We start from the raw sequence: 17,556 nt of genomic DNA on the forward strand, positions 1-17,556 counted from the left end.
CCTTGGTAGTCCCATCAGCATCCTGAAACCATTATTATATTGAACTCTAAGAGCATTGTAAGTTTTTTGGGTGTAATTGGTTTATATAGTTCGGCTATTATAAGTGATTCTTATAATTAACTACAAATAGAAAAGCTAAGGGAATTCAATCCGAAAAAGAATTGAGTACGTTCTTCTGGGCCTGTGTTTTTTCTACTCCTCTTTGAATGTATAGACGATGCTATATGTGAAAGAAGAGTCTTCTATATAAAGTCTATTACAGATTGTCCCACTGCTGGGCACGGGTCTCCTCTCAGAATGAGCAGGATTAGGCCATAGTCAACCGCGCTGGCCAAATGCGTATTGGTAGACTTCACATAACTTTTAAAACTTTTTTAAGATTTCTCAGGTATGCAGGTTTTCTCACGATGTATTAATTCACCGTTTTAAGCAAGTGATAATTAATTTCTAATACGCACATAACTTTGAAAAATCAGAGGTGCGTGGGATTTGGACCTCGGACCCATCGTTCGAGAGGCCGGGTTTCTTAACCATTAGGCTATCACTGCTTTTCCATTGAAATAATCCTTACCACAAAATGTCACTCCAAAACGTTACAAAACAAAAATCCGCGCAATACAGCAAAGCAAGACATTTTGAAGTGAAATCTTTGAGCTGAGCCTCGAATCCTTTGTAGGCAAAGAAACAGGAGTATTATCTACTCCATACTTGTGCTTGTGTGCCGTAACAGCGACATAGTCTAGACGGCAAATTATCCTTTTCTTATATGCTTGGTGCATTTATATTTACAGATATTATACGTGTCAGACTTGATCCGTGGTAAGATGTCACATAGTAGGATTTAGAAGGTAGAAGCTTATGTGGTTTGACTCCGGCGGCACCACCGGTAGGTACACCTTCTGTTATGACAGCTGTGTTAAGCGCTGCGTTGTGGTTTGAAGGGTGTGGTAAGAGAGATACTTTTCCGAGGCGTTCCAACTTAGTGCTCAGCCACCACCGTTAAAGCAAGTAATAATCAATTTCTAATCCCTATATATATCTTATACAATATAAAAAAAAAAAATTAACAAAAAAATAAAACCGACTTCTATGTCACTACAAAGTAAAAAATAATTGAAATAAATGTTGGTTTAGTACATATTTCTGAAGTCGGCGCTCAATATATTTCGTTTGATAACAGCGTGTCCAATATGAGCGCCGACTTCAGAAATATGTACTAAACCAACATTTATTTCAATTATTTTTTACTTTGTAGTGACATAGAAGTCGGTTTTATTTTTTTGTTAAAATTTTTTTTTTCACCCTTTTTAGTGATGATATGCTAACGTTTGTATTAATATTATGTAAAATTGTATAAATGTGATCATGAATAAAGGTAAGGTCTGAATAGATACGGATTGGACCCACCCGCTCGCAGGGCGCTGCCGCGCCCTTCTCGCTTAGTTTTATATTGTCTTATATGTTCCAACCTAACCTAACCAATTCAATACGAAACACTATAGGCGAGGCTTTATGAGATACTAATTATTGGCTAGGTTAGGTAGGAACAGATAAGTAAATAAATCAAACTAGGTGGTAAAACTCTGCGAGTAAACCGGTCCAATTTACCTTAATTCAATAGTTAAGAAAAGAAAAAGGAGTTGATGGTCAAATTTTTCATCATATATCTCTGTCTAGCTACTTCATTACAACAAATGTCTAATCTATATACTTTACATGGGAGGCACCTCTGCATCATCAGGATTGAAGAATTGAAGGTCATATCTTCCATCATATGTCTCTACTCAAAGACCTTATCATATATTCGTAAGCTCCAAATGCCTAAGTTGTATGGTTGAGGCAGGAGGCACTTCTGCATTATCAGAGTTGAAGAGTAGAAGGTCAAATTTTCCATAATATATCTCTACCTATCAACCTTATTGAATATTCATAAGCATCAAATGCCTAACTTGTATGGCTGAGGCAGGAGGCACCTCTGCATTATCAGAGTTGAAGAGTGGAAGGTCAAATTTTCCATCATATCATGATAACCTAGACACTCAATGTTCATTTTAAGTTTCATGAGAATTGAGTGGGCAGAAGGTAAGTTGTTATAAAATATGTAAAAAGCAGGGGTAGTGATGATGAGTTCCACCCCATAACTTAAATTCTAATCATCAGAGCGTACTAATGTTAAGATAGGAAAGTACCGCAACGAAACACCCTTTCATATGAAAAAAAGAAAATTAAAATTGGTTAAGAAATACTCGACTTATTCAAGTTTATATGAAATCGGGTTTTTCCAATTTTCCGGGAAAACTGGCGGAATTTTTCAAATTTCCTCGAAATGGGACCCCCTGTGAAACTAGCCGCATACAATGGTGTATGAATCATGTCGATCGGTCGCGGCATCGCGAAATAATCTCCGAACAAACATAAAAAAAGAAAAAAATATATATATATATACGGTCGAATTGAGTAACCTCCTCCTTTTTCGAAGTCGGTTAAAAAAAAATCTCGTGTCACAGTGTTAGTTACCGTACTTCTCCGAAACGGCTTTACCGATTTTCACCAAATTTTATATGCATATTCAGTAGGTCTGAGAATCGGCTACTATCTATTTGTCATACCCCTAAGTGAAAAGTGCTGTTCACCCTTAACATTTTTTATTTATATAGCAACACAATGTTTGCCGGGGTTTCAGCTAGTTTTAAATAAATACTTATAGGTTTTTAATCTTGGAAACCCGATTAAGGGGGTAAGTTTTGAATCATTATTCTATAACTGTTTTTTTATAACAGGGACATTTAAAAGTTTACGTATTATTTTAACAGGTTTTGTCGTAAAACATCTTTATTATAATTTTCTTATTTCACCATTTTCAATTACAAATATAAAAACTGACCGCGCTATTAAAAGGCCTAAATGCTTCGTATTTTATTTTATTTATATTTTCAGTTACTCCAGTATAAAATAAATATTTTATAGGTCACCCTAGCGTCCTACAGATGGACAGAGGACTGTTTTACGAGTGCACTTCAAGTCCCTTACTACGTGGTTTTTATCTTTTTGTAGTGAAATAAATTAAAATATCTGTGCAAAGACTTTCTTTATTATAATAGCTGACGGTATGCAAACCATCTCATAGTGAGTGGTGATTGTCACCCGTGGATATTATCAAAGATAAGATATTATTCCTACTTGAGGTTGGCAACAGATGTGTTGCTACTCCCTAAGGATTAAGTTGGAATGTCTCGGATAAGTATATCAGCCTTCAAACCAGAACACAGTAGTAATACTGCTGTTATAGGCAGAAGTAGGCGTAGCGGTGCCTATGTCGAGCTACGAAGTATTTAACCATATTTTTGATAAAATAAATATATCTACTTTTTTTTTCTTTTTTTTTTTGTTGACGATGGGGAAACCTTCAAAAGGTACCCGACGCCATGGGAGTGACGCCGTCTTATGTGGGATTTTTACCGCACTAAAACCCCCCCGGTGGCCGTCCTCAGCGTTTGGTGGAGAACTCCGGGATCTCCAACGGAACACAACCGGAGAAATATATCTACTTACCAAACGAGCATGCAGACCAACTGATCGTAAGTGGCTACTGCCACTCATAGTCACATTTTTAATGAAAGGTAAAACCAACATTCTATCTGAGGTCGGCCACAGTAAGATTTCTACTTTGTTGTTGATACTTTAAATTCTAAAGGTTATAAATATGGACTTACCTGATTTACATTTAGTTGATACTGGACAGGAGCAGTGGCCAGCGTTGCAGGTGTCGCAGTTACAGCTCTCCACGGCCGTGGTCCTCGCTGGCGATGGTGTGCTGCGTGGGACCTGGGTGACAAAGATACCATTTTAAAATTAAAATCCTTACTAATACCCAAAACATCGAGTATTTTAATCGATATTAGTAAGGATTAAATCGTAATCTATGCATTTGATCACGTGATGATCTTTAGCAAAGTTGAAGGTACGAATTTTCAGTTTTATGTATGTTAGTATGTTATATTATTTTCTTTTAAACGCGGGCGAAGCCGCGGGTAAAAACTAGTTATCAGTATAAGGAAGGGGTCTTTTTTGTTATTTATTGAGTCCTTTGTGGTTCTACATTTGACATACCACTACCATTTTGTTGCTTAATAAAAGCAGTGTAGAGCGCTGATGTGTTCTGGTTTGATGGGTGTGGTAAGGGAGACTTATTGGGAACATTTTTGTAGTATTAACTGTATTCATTTGCGGTGCTGCAATAAACTAATCTAGCCAAAGTTAAATAGTTATTTAGTCTTAATCTGTGGCTGACCTCAGGCAGCAATCTAATCTTATATGGGATCGATTACAGATGTCCACGGGCGATAGTACCCACAGATGAACTGTATGATTTTATGCTAAAAATTGGTTTCCTTTATTAATTATTGAGAAAACCTATACTTAAATTTACTTTTAAAATCTGCGGTCTATTAATTACTTTAATTTACGTCCATAAAAGTTACTGTTTTGGGGTTTCTTTATTTGTATGAAATATGGAAATTAAATGGAATGGAATGAATAAAGCAGACGAAATCAACTGATTGGAAATTGTATGGTTGTATTTCCGAATATTAAAATGGAGTTTCGTACTATAAAGCAACTTATTAAAATTTCATCGAGTGAATGGGGACTGGCTATGTTTTTTCGGTAAAATTGAATATTATTTCTTCTGTAATATCTTTTTCTCAGTCGATTATTACGCTTAGTCAAATTTTGCGTCAAAAATGGCCGCCTGTGTCATTGCGTCAAAAACTCATGGTGAGGGTACCATGAGTTTTTACGTTTTGACAAATATGACTGTTTTGGTATTTGTTTACGTATGGGCCAATACGATTTCCAAGTTCTGATACTAGGGGCGCTGATTGGAAATTGTATGGGCAAATACGTAGACAAATACCAAAAGTCATATTTGTCAAAACGTAAAAACTCATGGTAAGGATACTGTTAGCGAGTGTGTGAAGTGCTTCTTATTATAAGGTTTTCACTGAAAACTTATGGAATATATATAATTTATCTGGTTTTAGTAGCTGAACACTGAAATCCTAATAAATTTGAAAGTACGGCTACGTTCCACTGCATAATTAATAGACCGATTTTCACGAAAAATATCCTGGAGTATATACTGACATGGAATTAAAATAGGATATTTCCCTGAAATTCTACAGATCTCATGGGAATTGTGAAAAATCGTGTAAATTGACCCAATATGTGTACGAGTCCAATATTTCATTCGGGGCCTATTATTAATTGTAGCACAAAACGGATTAACATTGATGAATAAGTTTCAAAAAAGAAGTTTGTATTTTTAACAAAGGAAGTAAGATAAATATAGTTCAAAAAACTAAAAAACACGCTTTTATGATAAAATCAACTAAAAAGTAGAAACGTATTCTATTTCATTCTTTCATACATGCAGGGTAAGATAAGGATGTATGTTGATCTCTTCCTACTGAAAAACGGAGTTACTCACTGACAAAGATACAAGTGAAGCTAATATACAGCGTGTAAAAAGGGAATAGGGCTAGTTAACATAATTATTTAACAGACCTCAAAGAAGAGGACTCCTATCTGCTGTGGATTATATCAACTTAGTAACTACTAAGTTAGTAATAATATTAATCAATTTCTGTCTACCAAAATTCGAATTTTTACCGTATAGTCAGGTATTTGTTACTTTTTGCTTATTTTTAGTACAGTAAACTGGTTAAGATTGATTATTGCTAACATGTGTAAAGTGTTTAAAACGAGTCCATAGTTTTTATGATATCACACACGTCAAAGAACATGACATGTTTACTCCATTGTCCATAAGTAAGAGCTACATGTGGTGGTAATGACGCTATGACTAACCATGTTGGCAAAACAGCTATCATAGATCATCATTTATACTAATATTATAAAGAGGAAAACTTTGTTTGTTTGTTTGATTGTAATGAATAGGCTCAAAAACTACTGGACCGATTTTAAAAATTCTTTCACCGTTCGCAAGCTACATTATCCACGAGTAACAATGCTATATTTTATATGAAATATTATGATAAATAGATTTTGAGGCGGTACAAAGAATGCCGGGTCAGCTAGTCATTAATACTTTTATTACCTTCAATTATATTCGTCAAATCTCTTTTGAAAATTATTGACTCAGGGAGAAACCAAATACTAACCTTCTGTTCCAAGCTGGGACCCTGCGTCGTAACCCTGAGTATACTGGCTTCAGCGATCGCATCCTTCACTCTTTCATCGGCTATTATGTTCAGATCTACTTTACTCACTCCATCTTCTATTAGACTCTTCAGCCCATCAACTTCTTTGGATCTCTCCCCCGTGTACGTATAATTTGGTTCTCCATTCTCTACCCGGGTCGCTAGTCTTTGTGTTTCGATATGTGTTTCGCTTACAATAGGGTTCCTAATGCTATTGGACGGGGCTATTTCTAGTTCAGCTGAGAAAGAAACGTCTTTCTGGTACAGGACATCTTCCTGCGTGTCCGATGAAGTCTCGGTTGATTTTGTTGCGTTCAGTTCTGGAACAAAGGGTTTTTATTAGTTATAGTAAAGTATGTCATTTGAAGGTAGTAGAATACTCAGTGGTTCGACTCCAGGGGCACCACCGCCACATATATTTCTGTTTTCTGTTTATGTGTTTAGGTTTGAAGGGTGTGGTAAGGAAGTCTTTCTTTTTCAAAGCATTCCAGTAAGGCAAGCTAAGGTGTAGCGTCGCTGTTGTTGACCTAAGTCAGGTCTTATCTGGGGTTGATTACAGATGTCCATCAGTGGCAGTGGCCACTTACCGTAAGATGGACTGTATGATCGTCTACGACTGTTATATTATAAAACAAACTGAATCTCAGAAACGGCTCCAACTATTTTCATGAAATTAAGTCTGCAGGGGGTTTCGGGGCCTTATGGCGTGTTAAAAAATGCAGCTACAACACACAAAATCACAATCTTTCTCCCGATGCAGTGGTGGGTCTAAATGTCCCTCCAAGGACTTTTCCGTCAGAACCTACGGGAGGGCCGAAATTCGGCCCCCGATACTAGTATAGAAACTGTTATAACTGTGCGAAAACATGGTTTACTCAATTATTTTATTGTTAAAATGACCTTAAAATCAATTTCTTTACGTTCATCTCGCCCCTCTGCCGTACAGAAAATGAGAAATAGACCAAGGAAAAATGTCTGTCGCGATTTTTACACAAATAATCGTGCCGCACCAGCGAGAAAGATATAATTTTGTAAGTTCTCACCAGTCGTACGCATTGAGGGGGCCGAAATGTGCCAGGTAGGCACTGAGCGTGTTAAAATGACGTTTTAAAAAAATACCAAGCAAATTTCAGTTATGTAGATACTATTTATTAAACAGGTATTTATTATCAGAAATAAGCTAAACGTATTCAGTCTGTTATCGCGTATCACGGCATAAGCTCCGCATGTATAATTAATCACACCGAATAATGGGCTCAATTAGGCTTTCATTATTGATTGTGTGGAGCCCATTACAGATTTCAATATCTGTATTGTGGAAAGCTAATAGTCTCACTGGGCCACCAGATTCGAACCCTAGAAACCTTTGCTTTCCCCAAGTTATGTATGTCATCATCATCAACCCATCTGCTGCTCTTCTGGGCACGAGTCTCCTCTCAGTATAAAGGATTAGGCCAGTCTATTACGCTGGCCAAGTGCGAATTGGTAGACTTCACATACACTTGAAAGTCTTCTTAAGATCTTTCAGATACATAAGTTTCCCAACGTATTCCTTCACAGTTTAAGCAAGTAATAATTAATTTGTAATACGCACATAACTTTGCAAAGTCAGGTCTAGGTTTCGAACCTCGGACTCCTCGATCGGTCAATTTTCAACTAGTCTATGACTCTGTCATATCATACTATTAAAAGCAAAAACAGACGCATATTAAAAATTGCAAGTTGTGCAAGATTTCTTTTGAAGACACTCCAAGCGCAGACAGCGTAAAAAGTTGAAAAGTCAATAAAAATGGCAGACGACTGACTATTTCTCACAAACCATTTGAGAAAACGTTTCATCCAATTTGCTAGCGGAACGGGCTTTTATTCAAATATGATTTGCACTTCTTATGAAATCGGCAACAATTTGAAAATTGTTTGTACTGTCTATGTTATTTATTTAAACAAACTGAAATAGTTATATCTTATATAAAATTTTCGTGTCACAATGTTAGCTACCGTACTCCTCCGAAATGGCTTTACCGATTTTCACCAAATTTTATATGCATATTCTGTAGGTCTGAGAATCGGCTATCTATTTTTCATACCCCTAAGTAATAAGGCTTGTTCACCCTTAACACTTTTTTTTTTAATTTATATGGCAACACAACGTTTGCCGGGTCAGCTAGTATTGAATAAGCATGCAGTTTAGCTAACCATCAGGTGGACTGCATGCTCGTCTGCTACTTCGATATTATAAAAAGTTCAACTGATGGCAAGTGGCTACTGTCTAGTGGATTAAGGATAATCAAACTTTGATAAGTTTCCTACCTAAGGTCGGCAACAGTTGCGCCGCTATTATTCTACTCCTGAGGACTAAATACCTCGGAAAAGTATGTCTCCCTTACCACGCCCTTCAACAGAACATAGTGGTCAACACTGCTGTTAAGCAGAAATAGGTGTGTCAATGGTTCTTGAGTGTTACCTCCAAATGTTGTACCTTCAAAATTGTTATCTTTGGTAATTTAGTTTTCATTGGATTCCAATAAACCTTACGAGGTTTGAACATATTCCATACGGACTAGCTACTAACCCTTACTTACCTTGGCCAATGTAAGAGTGGAATCATATTATAAACCTTTAAAAATAGGGTACCTTTAAAAATGTACGATTTCATTCAAAAATGTCAACGGTCTATCTAGTATGGTTTAGAAGATAGAGCCCTGTGACAGACAGACAGACGGACAAACAGTGGAGACATAGTAACAGAATACCATTTTTATTTTTTATGTACAGAACTTAATTTGTAATTGATACAAAATTGTATTAGAAATTAATTTTCACTTGCTTAAACGGTGAAGGAAAATATCCCGATCCATCCTGCATACCTGTGAACATTAAAAAAAGTTTTCAAAAAGCAGGTGAAGTCTACCAATCCGCACTTGGCCAGCGCAGTGGACTATGACCTAATCCTTTTTATTCTGAGAGGTGCCCAGCAGGTTACAGTCTTACGAGGTTTAAATATTCCACATGGACTAGCTACTAACCCTTACCTACATAAGCCAATGTAAGAGTGAATTACATTTCAAAATTTTAAACCAAACCCATTTCCTTTTACAATTACATTGACTGTTTCTCAATCAAAACTTTTAAAGACATCGTGAGATTACCTTTAAAATTTAACAGGAAAAAGTTTAATATCTCCCCCGTAATTTATCACGGTCTGATTTTAACTTTAGACTTGGTTTGTTCACGAGTTTGTGTCAAATTATTCGCGTCTCCAAAGTTATTCTGTTTCAAAACACCTGCTTATAAACTTGAGTTATGTATGGAGCTAAGACGGTACTGTCTTTGTTTACTTCTTGTGATTTTTAGGGTTCTGTACATCATCATAAACCTATTACTGTCCCACTGCTGGGCACGGGTCTCAGAATAAAATAAGTTTACTAACCAATTATTTAATCAAAATGAAAACTTACGAAAAATATTTTCCTGCGACACGAAACAAACAATCATCGGCCATCTCCTTAAATATCATATTGAACAAGAGTACCAACTTTAGAAAGTTATAACGTATCATAAACAACCAATGTTGCCACACTAACCACACATAGTGTTCACAGAAGCTCTGTAAGTCCAGTGTACCTAGTCTCCCGTAAGGATCAAGTGTCCCCAGTTTCCCCTAGACTTCACATACCTTTTGAATTTTTTTTTTTAGATTTCACTAAGTTTAAGCAAGTGGCAATTAATTTCTAATACAATTAATACAAAGTATGTTTCATACAAAAAGTAAAAATGATATTCTGTTACTAAGTCTCTCTGTCTGTCCGCCTGTCTGTCAGAAGGCTCTTTCTCTTAAACCATACCGAGTGTTACTATGGTTTCTATAAAAACAAGTACCACAAATAACAAAGTTCACTAGAGACTTGTTATAATAAAAACTCGACTGCTAAAAAATATAGCCTATTGAAGGTGGTAGAACCCTTTGTGGTTCGACTCCGGCGGCATCACCGCCACACCTATTTCTACCTAATAACAACAGTGTTAAGCGCTGCTGTGTTCTGGTTTGAAAGGTGTGGTAAGGGAGACATACTTTTCTGAGGCGTTCCAGCTTAGTCCTCAGGAGTAGCGGCGCATCTGTGGCCGACCTCAGGTGGGAATATCTAATCCTATCTGGGGTTGATTACAGATGTCCATGGGCGGCGGAAGCCACTTACCATCAGGTGGACTGCATGCTCGTCTGCTACTCCTATATTATAAAAAAAAAATACCTACATAGATACATACGCTCGAAATACATTACCCTCTGTAGTCGGTTAAAAATATATTAAGCTGATATTATTTATGAAATTAGTTTGTACAAAAATACTATAAGAATGTTTATTTTCGTCTACTCAAAGAAATATCTATATCTTAACTTATCCTTACTCCTACACGAATAAAATAAACGGAAATGTGAATATCTTATATATTAGTGAGTAGGTGTAGATGATTACATACACCTTTTTTGATATCTAAATAAAGGATGTCAAATCCTACAGTAGCATTACCATGAGTTGACATAGAAACGCCACTATAGAAATGGTAAATAGAAAACTATTGTCATTTTGCTAGTGAATAACATAACTACTATCGTTACGGTATTTCTTGACAACGTCTGTCAAATTAATGACTCATGGGACCGAATTTGTATGGCAATAGATCATAATGACATTCGCTAGCGATTTGATTTCGATAGGTTTTTTACGTATCGAGTTACGTCACTACGGATTTTAGTTCTACGAGTAACCACCAGAGGCGCTGTACATTTTTTCATACATTTATTTTACGCAGTCGCTAGCGAGTAATACTTTTGTAAACTCATGGTAGTCCTACAGCTTCTTCAAACTTGATACATTTTGTTGTTCATTTGCGCTGACTAAGTAATCAGTTACAGTAATAACGTTGAGTGCTAGCACCTGTTTTGTAACCCGTTTCCAGATAATATACTTACTATTTTGTAGAATATCAACGCAAATTTGAAGGTGGTAGAAGCCTCGTGGTTTGACTCCGGCGGCACCACCGCCACACCTATTTCTGCCTAATAACAGCAGTGTTAAGCGCTGCTGTGTTCTGGTTTGAAGGATGTGGTAAGGAAGAAATACTTTTCCGAGGCATTCCAAGAGTATTTCAAGGTAGTCTTCGGGGGTAGCGGCGCATTTGCCGACTACAGGTAGGAATATCGAATCCTATCTGAGGTTGACTACAGATGTCCATGGGCGGCAGTCACCACTTTTATATCAGGTCGGTTGCATTCTCGTCTGTTAAATGTATATTTTTAAATGTCTAATTTGCTCTTTTTTAATTAAAAAAAGTGTGTGTGTGTCAGCTACGACGCACGATTGGAGTTTACTCCGTAAGAACGATAATTATGATATATATCGAATAGAAAATAGTTAATACGTTGCCGCCCAGCAACAGAAACGAAATGTACCGTAACCGTCCACGGACATGTATACATGTCCGAGTTTAGCACCTTCGTATTTGGCTTATTTTAAATTATCTATGTTTTATTTGTGGCTAAAAATACTTTTAATATGTAGTCTGTGAACCTATTTTACCGATACAACGCATTCCTCCCGTCACTAGTACAAAAAAATAAAATTATGACATTTCTATTCAGTGACTTCACTGGTGTTACGCGTAAAGTGTGGATATATATGTTTGTCTCTTTCTACGTAACGCCTCAACTTTTCGTGTTACACTTGATTTTACTCCTCATAAAATTTCCGTACCGGGCCTTATAACTCAAATCGTTTCTTAAGGAGTAAACTGCAAAAATTTAATACACGAGTATAGTGTAGCTGCAATATTTGTAGTGTATTTTGTATGCCATGTTTGTTTATATTGTTTGTTGTATCATTTTGTTTGCGAACGGCAGATGGAAGCTGTAGATTCAGTTGCAAATAGACACACATTTCTATGTCATTATATTCTCTTTAAAAACTATTTGCTATATAATACTCTGTTTTTAATGGATCATGATGATTTTTGACAATGAAATAACCTACTTGCTAAGATAGAACTTTTTGCAGTTGGCAGTCATTCGATACTAATTATATATATATAATCCTGTAAGGAATGGCATGCGTTCTCCATGTTGCCGTCTAGGAGCGACTTTGTTGTCTATGGCGGGTTTTCTCCTCTCCCCCCCGAGGCAAAGGGAAAAATATGAGATGCCATAGATTCAAGATGGCGGCCGATTTAAAATTTTTAACTTTTTCATTTATTGACTTTATGCTGATGTTTGTTTCTTTTTCGAATAATATTCAGGTGGGTGTTACGATGAAATTGAAAAAAAATGAAAAACCAAGATGGCCGCCGAGATATTTGAGTTTGAAATTTTTCAATTTTCGAGGTGTTTTTGGGAGCTCGTATCTCTTGGGATTTTTAATATTTTGTTGCCATTTTTTTAAATTTTCTCGGATATATCCTCAATTTTGCCAAATCGGATTTATTTTTTTTTTCAACAAGATGGCGGGTCGTCTCTTAGGCGATTTGTAAAATGTATGAAAAAAACAGATTTTTTGAAGTGAAATATTCGGAGGTTGGCAACGTTTGAGCGATTTGCTTTGTTCGGGGCGGTCGTGGGGCTCGGTCCGAGGTGTTGCCAGGTTTGAGTTTTTTTCTCTCCACTCTTACAATTTTTCAAACTTTTCATTCAAAAATATGAAAAGTAGAAGGAGAAATATTTTTGATGAATATTTTTCACTGGAATATTTTTTTTGGCTGTCGTAATGACATTTGACCATTTTCGTCGATGTCGACTGGCAACACTGGCCGCAGGAATTTTTTTTCAGTTTTACGAAAAATCGACTTCCTCGACCTGAAGGAGTGGTGGGGGGTGGGTTTGATGTATGAGTGGATTTTTTTATTTGCCTCCGTGTCTATGGGAAAAATCTGAAACTTTCAAAATTCAAGATGGCGGCCGAGCTGGATTGGGCAACTTTTTTTTTTATTTTGCACCTATCCAAGATCGGTATCGTTTCCGGCTAACTTGAGGGCGACTGATACGATGAAATTAGAAAAAGTTGAAAAAACAAGATGGCCGCCGAGATACTTGAGTATGAAATTTTTCATTTTTCGAGGTGTGTTCGCGGGGTGGCACTGATGTGTTTTTTTAAATATTTTTTTGATTTTTTTCGTTTTTTTTCTCGGATGTATGCTCAATTTTACCAAATCGGATTTATTTATTTTTTTAACCAGATGGCGGATCGTTCGTCAGGCAATTTGTAAAATATATGAAAAATCGCATTTTTTGAAGTGAAATATTTTGAGGTTGGCAACATTTTAGCGAATCGCCTTGTATGGGGCGGTTGTGGAGCGTGACTTGAAATGTTGCCACGTTTAGGATTTTTTTTCTTCGTTCATACTTTTTTTGGAACTTTCCATTCAAAAATGTAAAAAGTAGAAGGAGAAACATTTTTAATGAAAATATTTTACATGGGTATTTGTCAGGGGGGTCGTAATGACATTTGACCATTTTCATCCAAATTAACTGGCAACACTGGGAGCTAGATTTTTTTTTTCACTTTTTTGACAATTCGAGTAGCCCAGCCTAAACTATTGGTGGGGGGTAGTAATAATGTCTGAAATATTTTTTCGGTATATTATGGTGGTTATAGGAAAAATGGGAAACATACAAAATTCAAGATGGCGGCCCTCCTGCGATTTTCAACTTTTTTTTTATTCTGCGCGCCTACCTGAGATTGGTGTCATTTTCGGCTAATTGTGGGACGACTGTTACGATAAAATTAGAAAAAATTGGAAAAACAAGATGGCCGCCGAGATATTTGAGTTTGAAATCTTTCATTTTTCGAGGTGTGTTTGTGGGGTCGTAGCGCGGTGATTTTATTAATATTTTTTCGATATTTTTGATTTATTGGCCGGATTGTATCCTCAATTTTATCATATGGCAATATTATTTTTTTTAAATTAGATGGCGCACCTTGTGTCAGCCATTTTGTAAAATGTACGAAAAAATGCATTTTTCGAAGTGAAATATTTTGAGGTTGGCAACATTTGAGCGAGTCGCTTTGTATCGGGCGGTCATGGAGCTCGGCTCGAAGTGTTGCCAGGTAAAGATTTTTTTTTCATGCTTCATACATTTTTTGAAACTTTTCATTCAAAAATGTGAAAAGTAGAAGGAGAAATATTTTTAATAAAATTTTTTCACAGAACTATTTTTTATGGGTGCCGTAATGACATTTGACCATTTTCGTCTTAATCGACTGGCAACACTGGGATACAGAATTTTTTTTCACGATTTTCACTTTTTGAGTACTTGGGCGAAAACCGTAGACAGAGCATATAAGTAATGTATGGGAGATATTTTTTATTTCAAATGGACCCTATATAAAAAATTGAAAATCCAATGTTGCCATATACAAAAAAAATGTTTTCATACAAATGCATTTTCTACAGGATTATCGAAGATTTCAAGCTGTTGCCACCATTTGACGTCAATTTTTTGTATGAGGCGCTTAATGGCACTTATAGTTTGTACCAATGTGTAAAAAAATATTTCAGTGTTGCCATACAAAAAATAATAATTTTCATACATGTGCATTTTTGTATGTCACATTTCAAGCTGTTGTAATTTTTTGACAACGTTATAATGTATGACGCGTTTGTATGTACTTATAGACTGCACATTTTCGTAAAAAAATATTTTAGTGTTGCCATACAAAAAATATTAATTTTCATACATATGTATTTTTGTATGTAATATTTCAAGCTGTTGTCTTGTATTGGTAACATTAGAATGTATGAGGCGTTTGTACGTACTAATATTGTGCACATTTTGATTAAAAAATATTTTAGTGTTACCATACAAAAAAAAAATTTTTCATACATTTGTATTTTTGTATGTGGTGTTTCGGGCTGTTGTCTCCCTTTAAAGACCTCCACCACCATGCCCAACATCACTAAACGTCAGTTTTCTGTATGAGGCGTTTAATGGTACTTATAGACTGTGTAAATTGGTGGAAAAATATTTCACTGTTGCCATATAAAAAATAATAATTTTCATACAAGTGCATTTTTGTATGTCATATTTCAAGCGGTTGTTTCCTTTTGATGTCATTTTTATGTATGAGGCGTTTGTAGGTACTAATATTCTACATATTTTGATAAAAAATATTTTAGGGTTGCCATACAAAAAATTATAATTTTTATACATATGTATTTTTGTAGGTGGTGTTTCGGGCTGTTGTCTCCCTTTAAAGACCACCACCACCATGCCCAGCATCACTAAATGTCAGTTTTCTGTATGAGGGGTTTAATGGTACTTATAGACTGTATAAATTGGTGAGAAAATATTTCAGTGTTGCCATATAAAAAATAATAATTTTCATACAAGTGCCTTTTTGTATGCCCTATTTCAAGCTGTTGTTTCCTTCTGAGGTCATTCCAATGTATGAAGCGTTTGTTGATATTAACAGTTAAGACATTTGGGTAAAAAATATTTCAGTGTTCCCATACAAAAAATAATATGTAATTTTCATACATATGCATTTTTGTATGTAATATTTCAATCTTTTGTGTATTTTTGACAACCTTATAATGTATGACGCGATTGTAGGTACTAATAGACTTCACATTTAGGTAACAAGATATTTAAGTGTTGCCACAGAAAAAATAATAATCTTCATACATATGTACTTTTGTATGTAATATTTGAAGCTGTTGTCTTGTATTGATGTCATTAAAATGTATGAGGCACTGGTAGATACTAATAATCTGCACATTATGGTAAAAAAATATTTTAGTGTTGCCATACAAAAAATAATAATTTTCATACATTTGTATTTTTGTATGTGGTGTTGCGGGCTGTTGTCTCCTTTTAAAGACCACAACCACCATGCCCAGCATCACTAAACGTCAGTTTTCTGTATGAGGCGTTTAATGGTGCTTATAGACTGTACACATTTGTGAAAAAATATTTCATTGTTACCATATAAAAAATAATAATGTTCATACATGTTCATTTTTGTATGTCACATTTCAAGCTGGTGTTTCCTTTTGATGTCATTCCAATGTATGAGACGTTTATCGATACTAGCAGTTTTAACATTTGGGTAAAAGAATATTTCAGTGTTCCCATACAAAAAATAATAATTTTCATACATATGCATTTTTGTATGTAATATTTCAAGCTGTTGTATATTTTTGACTGCCTTATAATGTATGACGCGATTGTCGGTACTAATAGACTTCACATTTTCTTGAAAAAATATTTTAGTGTTGCCATGCAAAAAAAAATAATTTTCATACATTTGTATTTTTGGATGTAAACTTTGAAGCTGTTGTTTCCCTTTAATGACTGGCGCCATTTGACGTATTTTTTTCTGTATGAGGCGTTTAATGGTACATATATACTGTACAAATTTGTGGAAAAATATTTCAGTGTTGCCATACAAAAATAAATACATATGCATTTTTGTATGTAATTGTCTTAAGTTTGCTATCTGAGTTTATTAAATAGGCATGTAGTAGCCTAGCCGGCCGTTTTACAGGAATTTGATTGGGTCAAATATTTATGTTTTCATTTTACCTTATTTTGATATAAATCATAATTTAATTTTTAAATATTAATCATATTAGAAGTTCTTACTTACACTGTCGAGATATAAAATGGCAGTACCGTTGTTATGAGCAAATGTTATATTTGTTTAGAAGAACTTTAATGTTATAAGGCAACTTTTGCATGCTTCAAATTATTAATATTTTGTCATACATTTAACACTTAACGTTTCGGAGTTTGTGTTAAATATTTATACGTATATTACGAATAATTATAAACAGTCCTATATTAGTACTAGGGCTTATTGTGCTGATAATTTTCGAAAGAAATATTGATTTTTAAAGTTATCGATGTTATATTGTTTAACATTATATTATCCGTATAATAATAATAAAGGGATTAGGTTATTGAATTTTTGTTCTATTTGCGTTATTACTAAGTATCCGTTACGTTACTAACAATTGGAAAAGTATGGTTACAGCTTGTACTTACTTAGTTACATTTTTAAATAGAATTAATTGCAAGTTTTATTTTTGTTTTCATGTTTATATTGGATCAAACAATGGAGAATACCTGTGGTCTTTGTAATGTAATAATAATGGACTGGGCATTCAACACTAAAGTATTTAAATCACTTGTTACCATTTCGGAGGACAAGAATTCATAGTCAGAGTTCATAGAAGGGTCATAAGATATGAAAGAAGAAAAGCAAGACAAATTGTTTAAATTATTTGGAGAGAAGTAATGGTTATCGATTACAGGGTTAATACGTATAAGTATAAGTATATTTCG

General features: G+C 35.1%; 1 protein-coding gene across 1 annotated transcript in view; it reads right to left on the bottom strand.

The window, feature by feature from the left end:
* LOC140755038 (pikachurin) overlaps positions 1-17,556 on the bottom strand; it is a 262,010-nt gene that overhangs the window by 65,182 nt on the left and 179,272 nt on the right. Inside the window, exons 4-5 of the mRNA XM_073090215.1 lie at positions 6,183-6,541; positions 3,714-3,825 (exon numbers count right to left, since the gene is read on the bottom strand). Of these exons, the coding sequence (XP_072946316.1) occupies positions 3,714-3,825; positions 6,183-6,541 (471 nt within the window). The remainder of the gene's footprint in view (positions 1-3,713; positions 3,826-6,182; positions 6,542-17,556) is intronic.

This window comes from Epargyreus clarus, unplaced genomic scaffold (assembly GCF_041222505.1).
Source record: "Epargyreus clarus isolate Ecla_fem2 unplaced genomic scaffold, WU_Ecla_fem_2.2 ptg000032l, whole genome shotgun sequence".
NCBI lineage: Eukaryota > Metazoa > Arthropoda > Insecta > Lepidoptera > Hesperiidae > Epargyreus > Epargyreus clarus.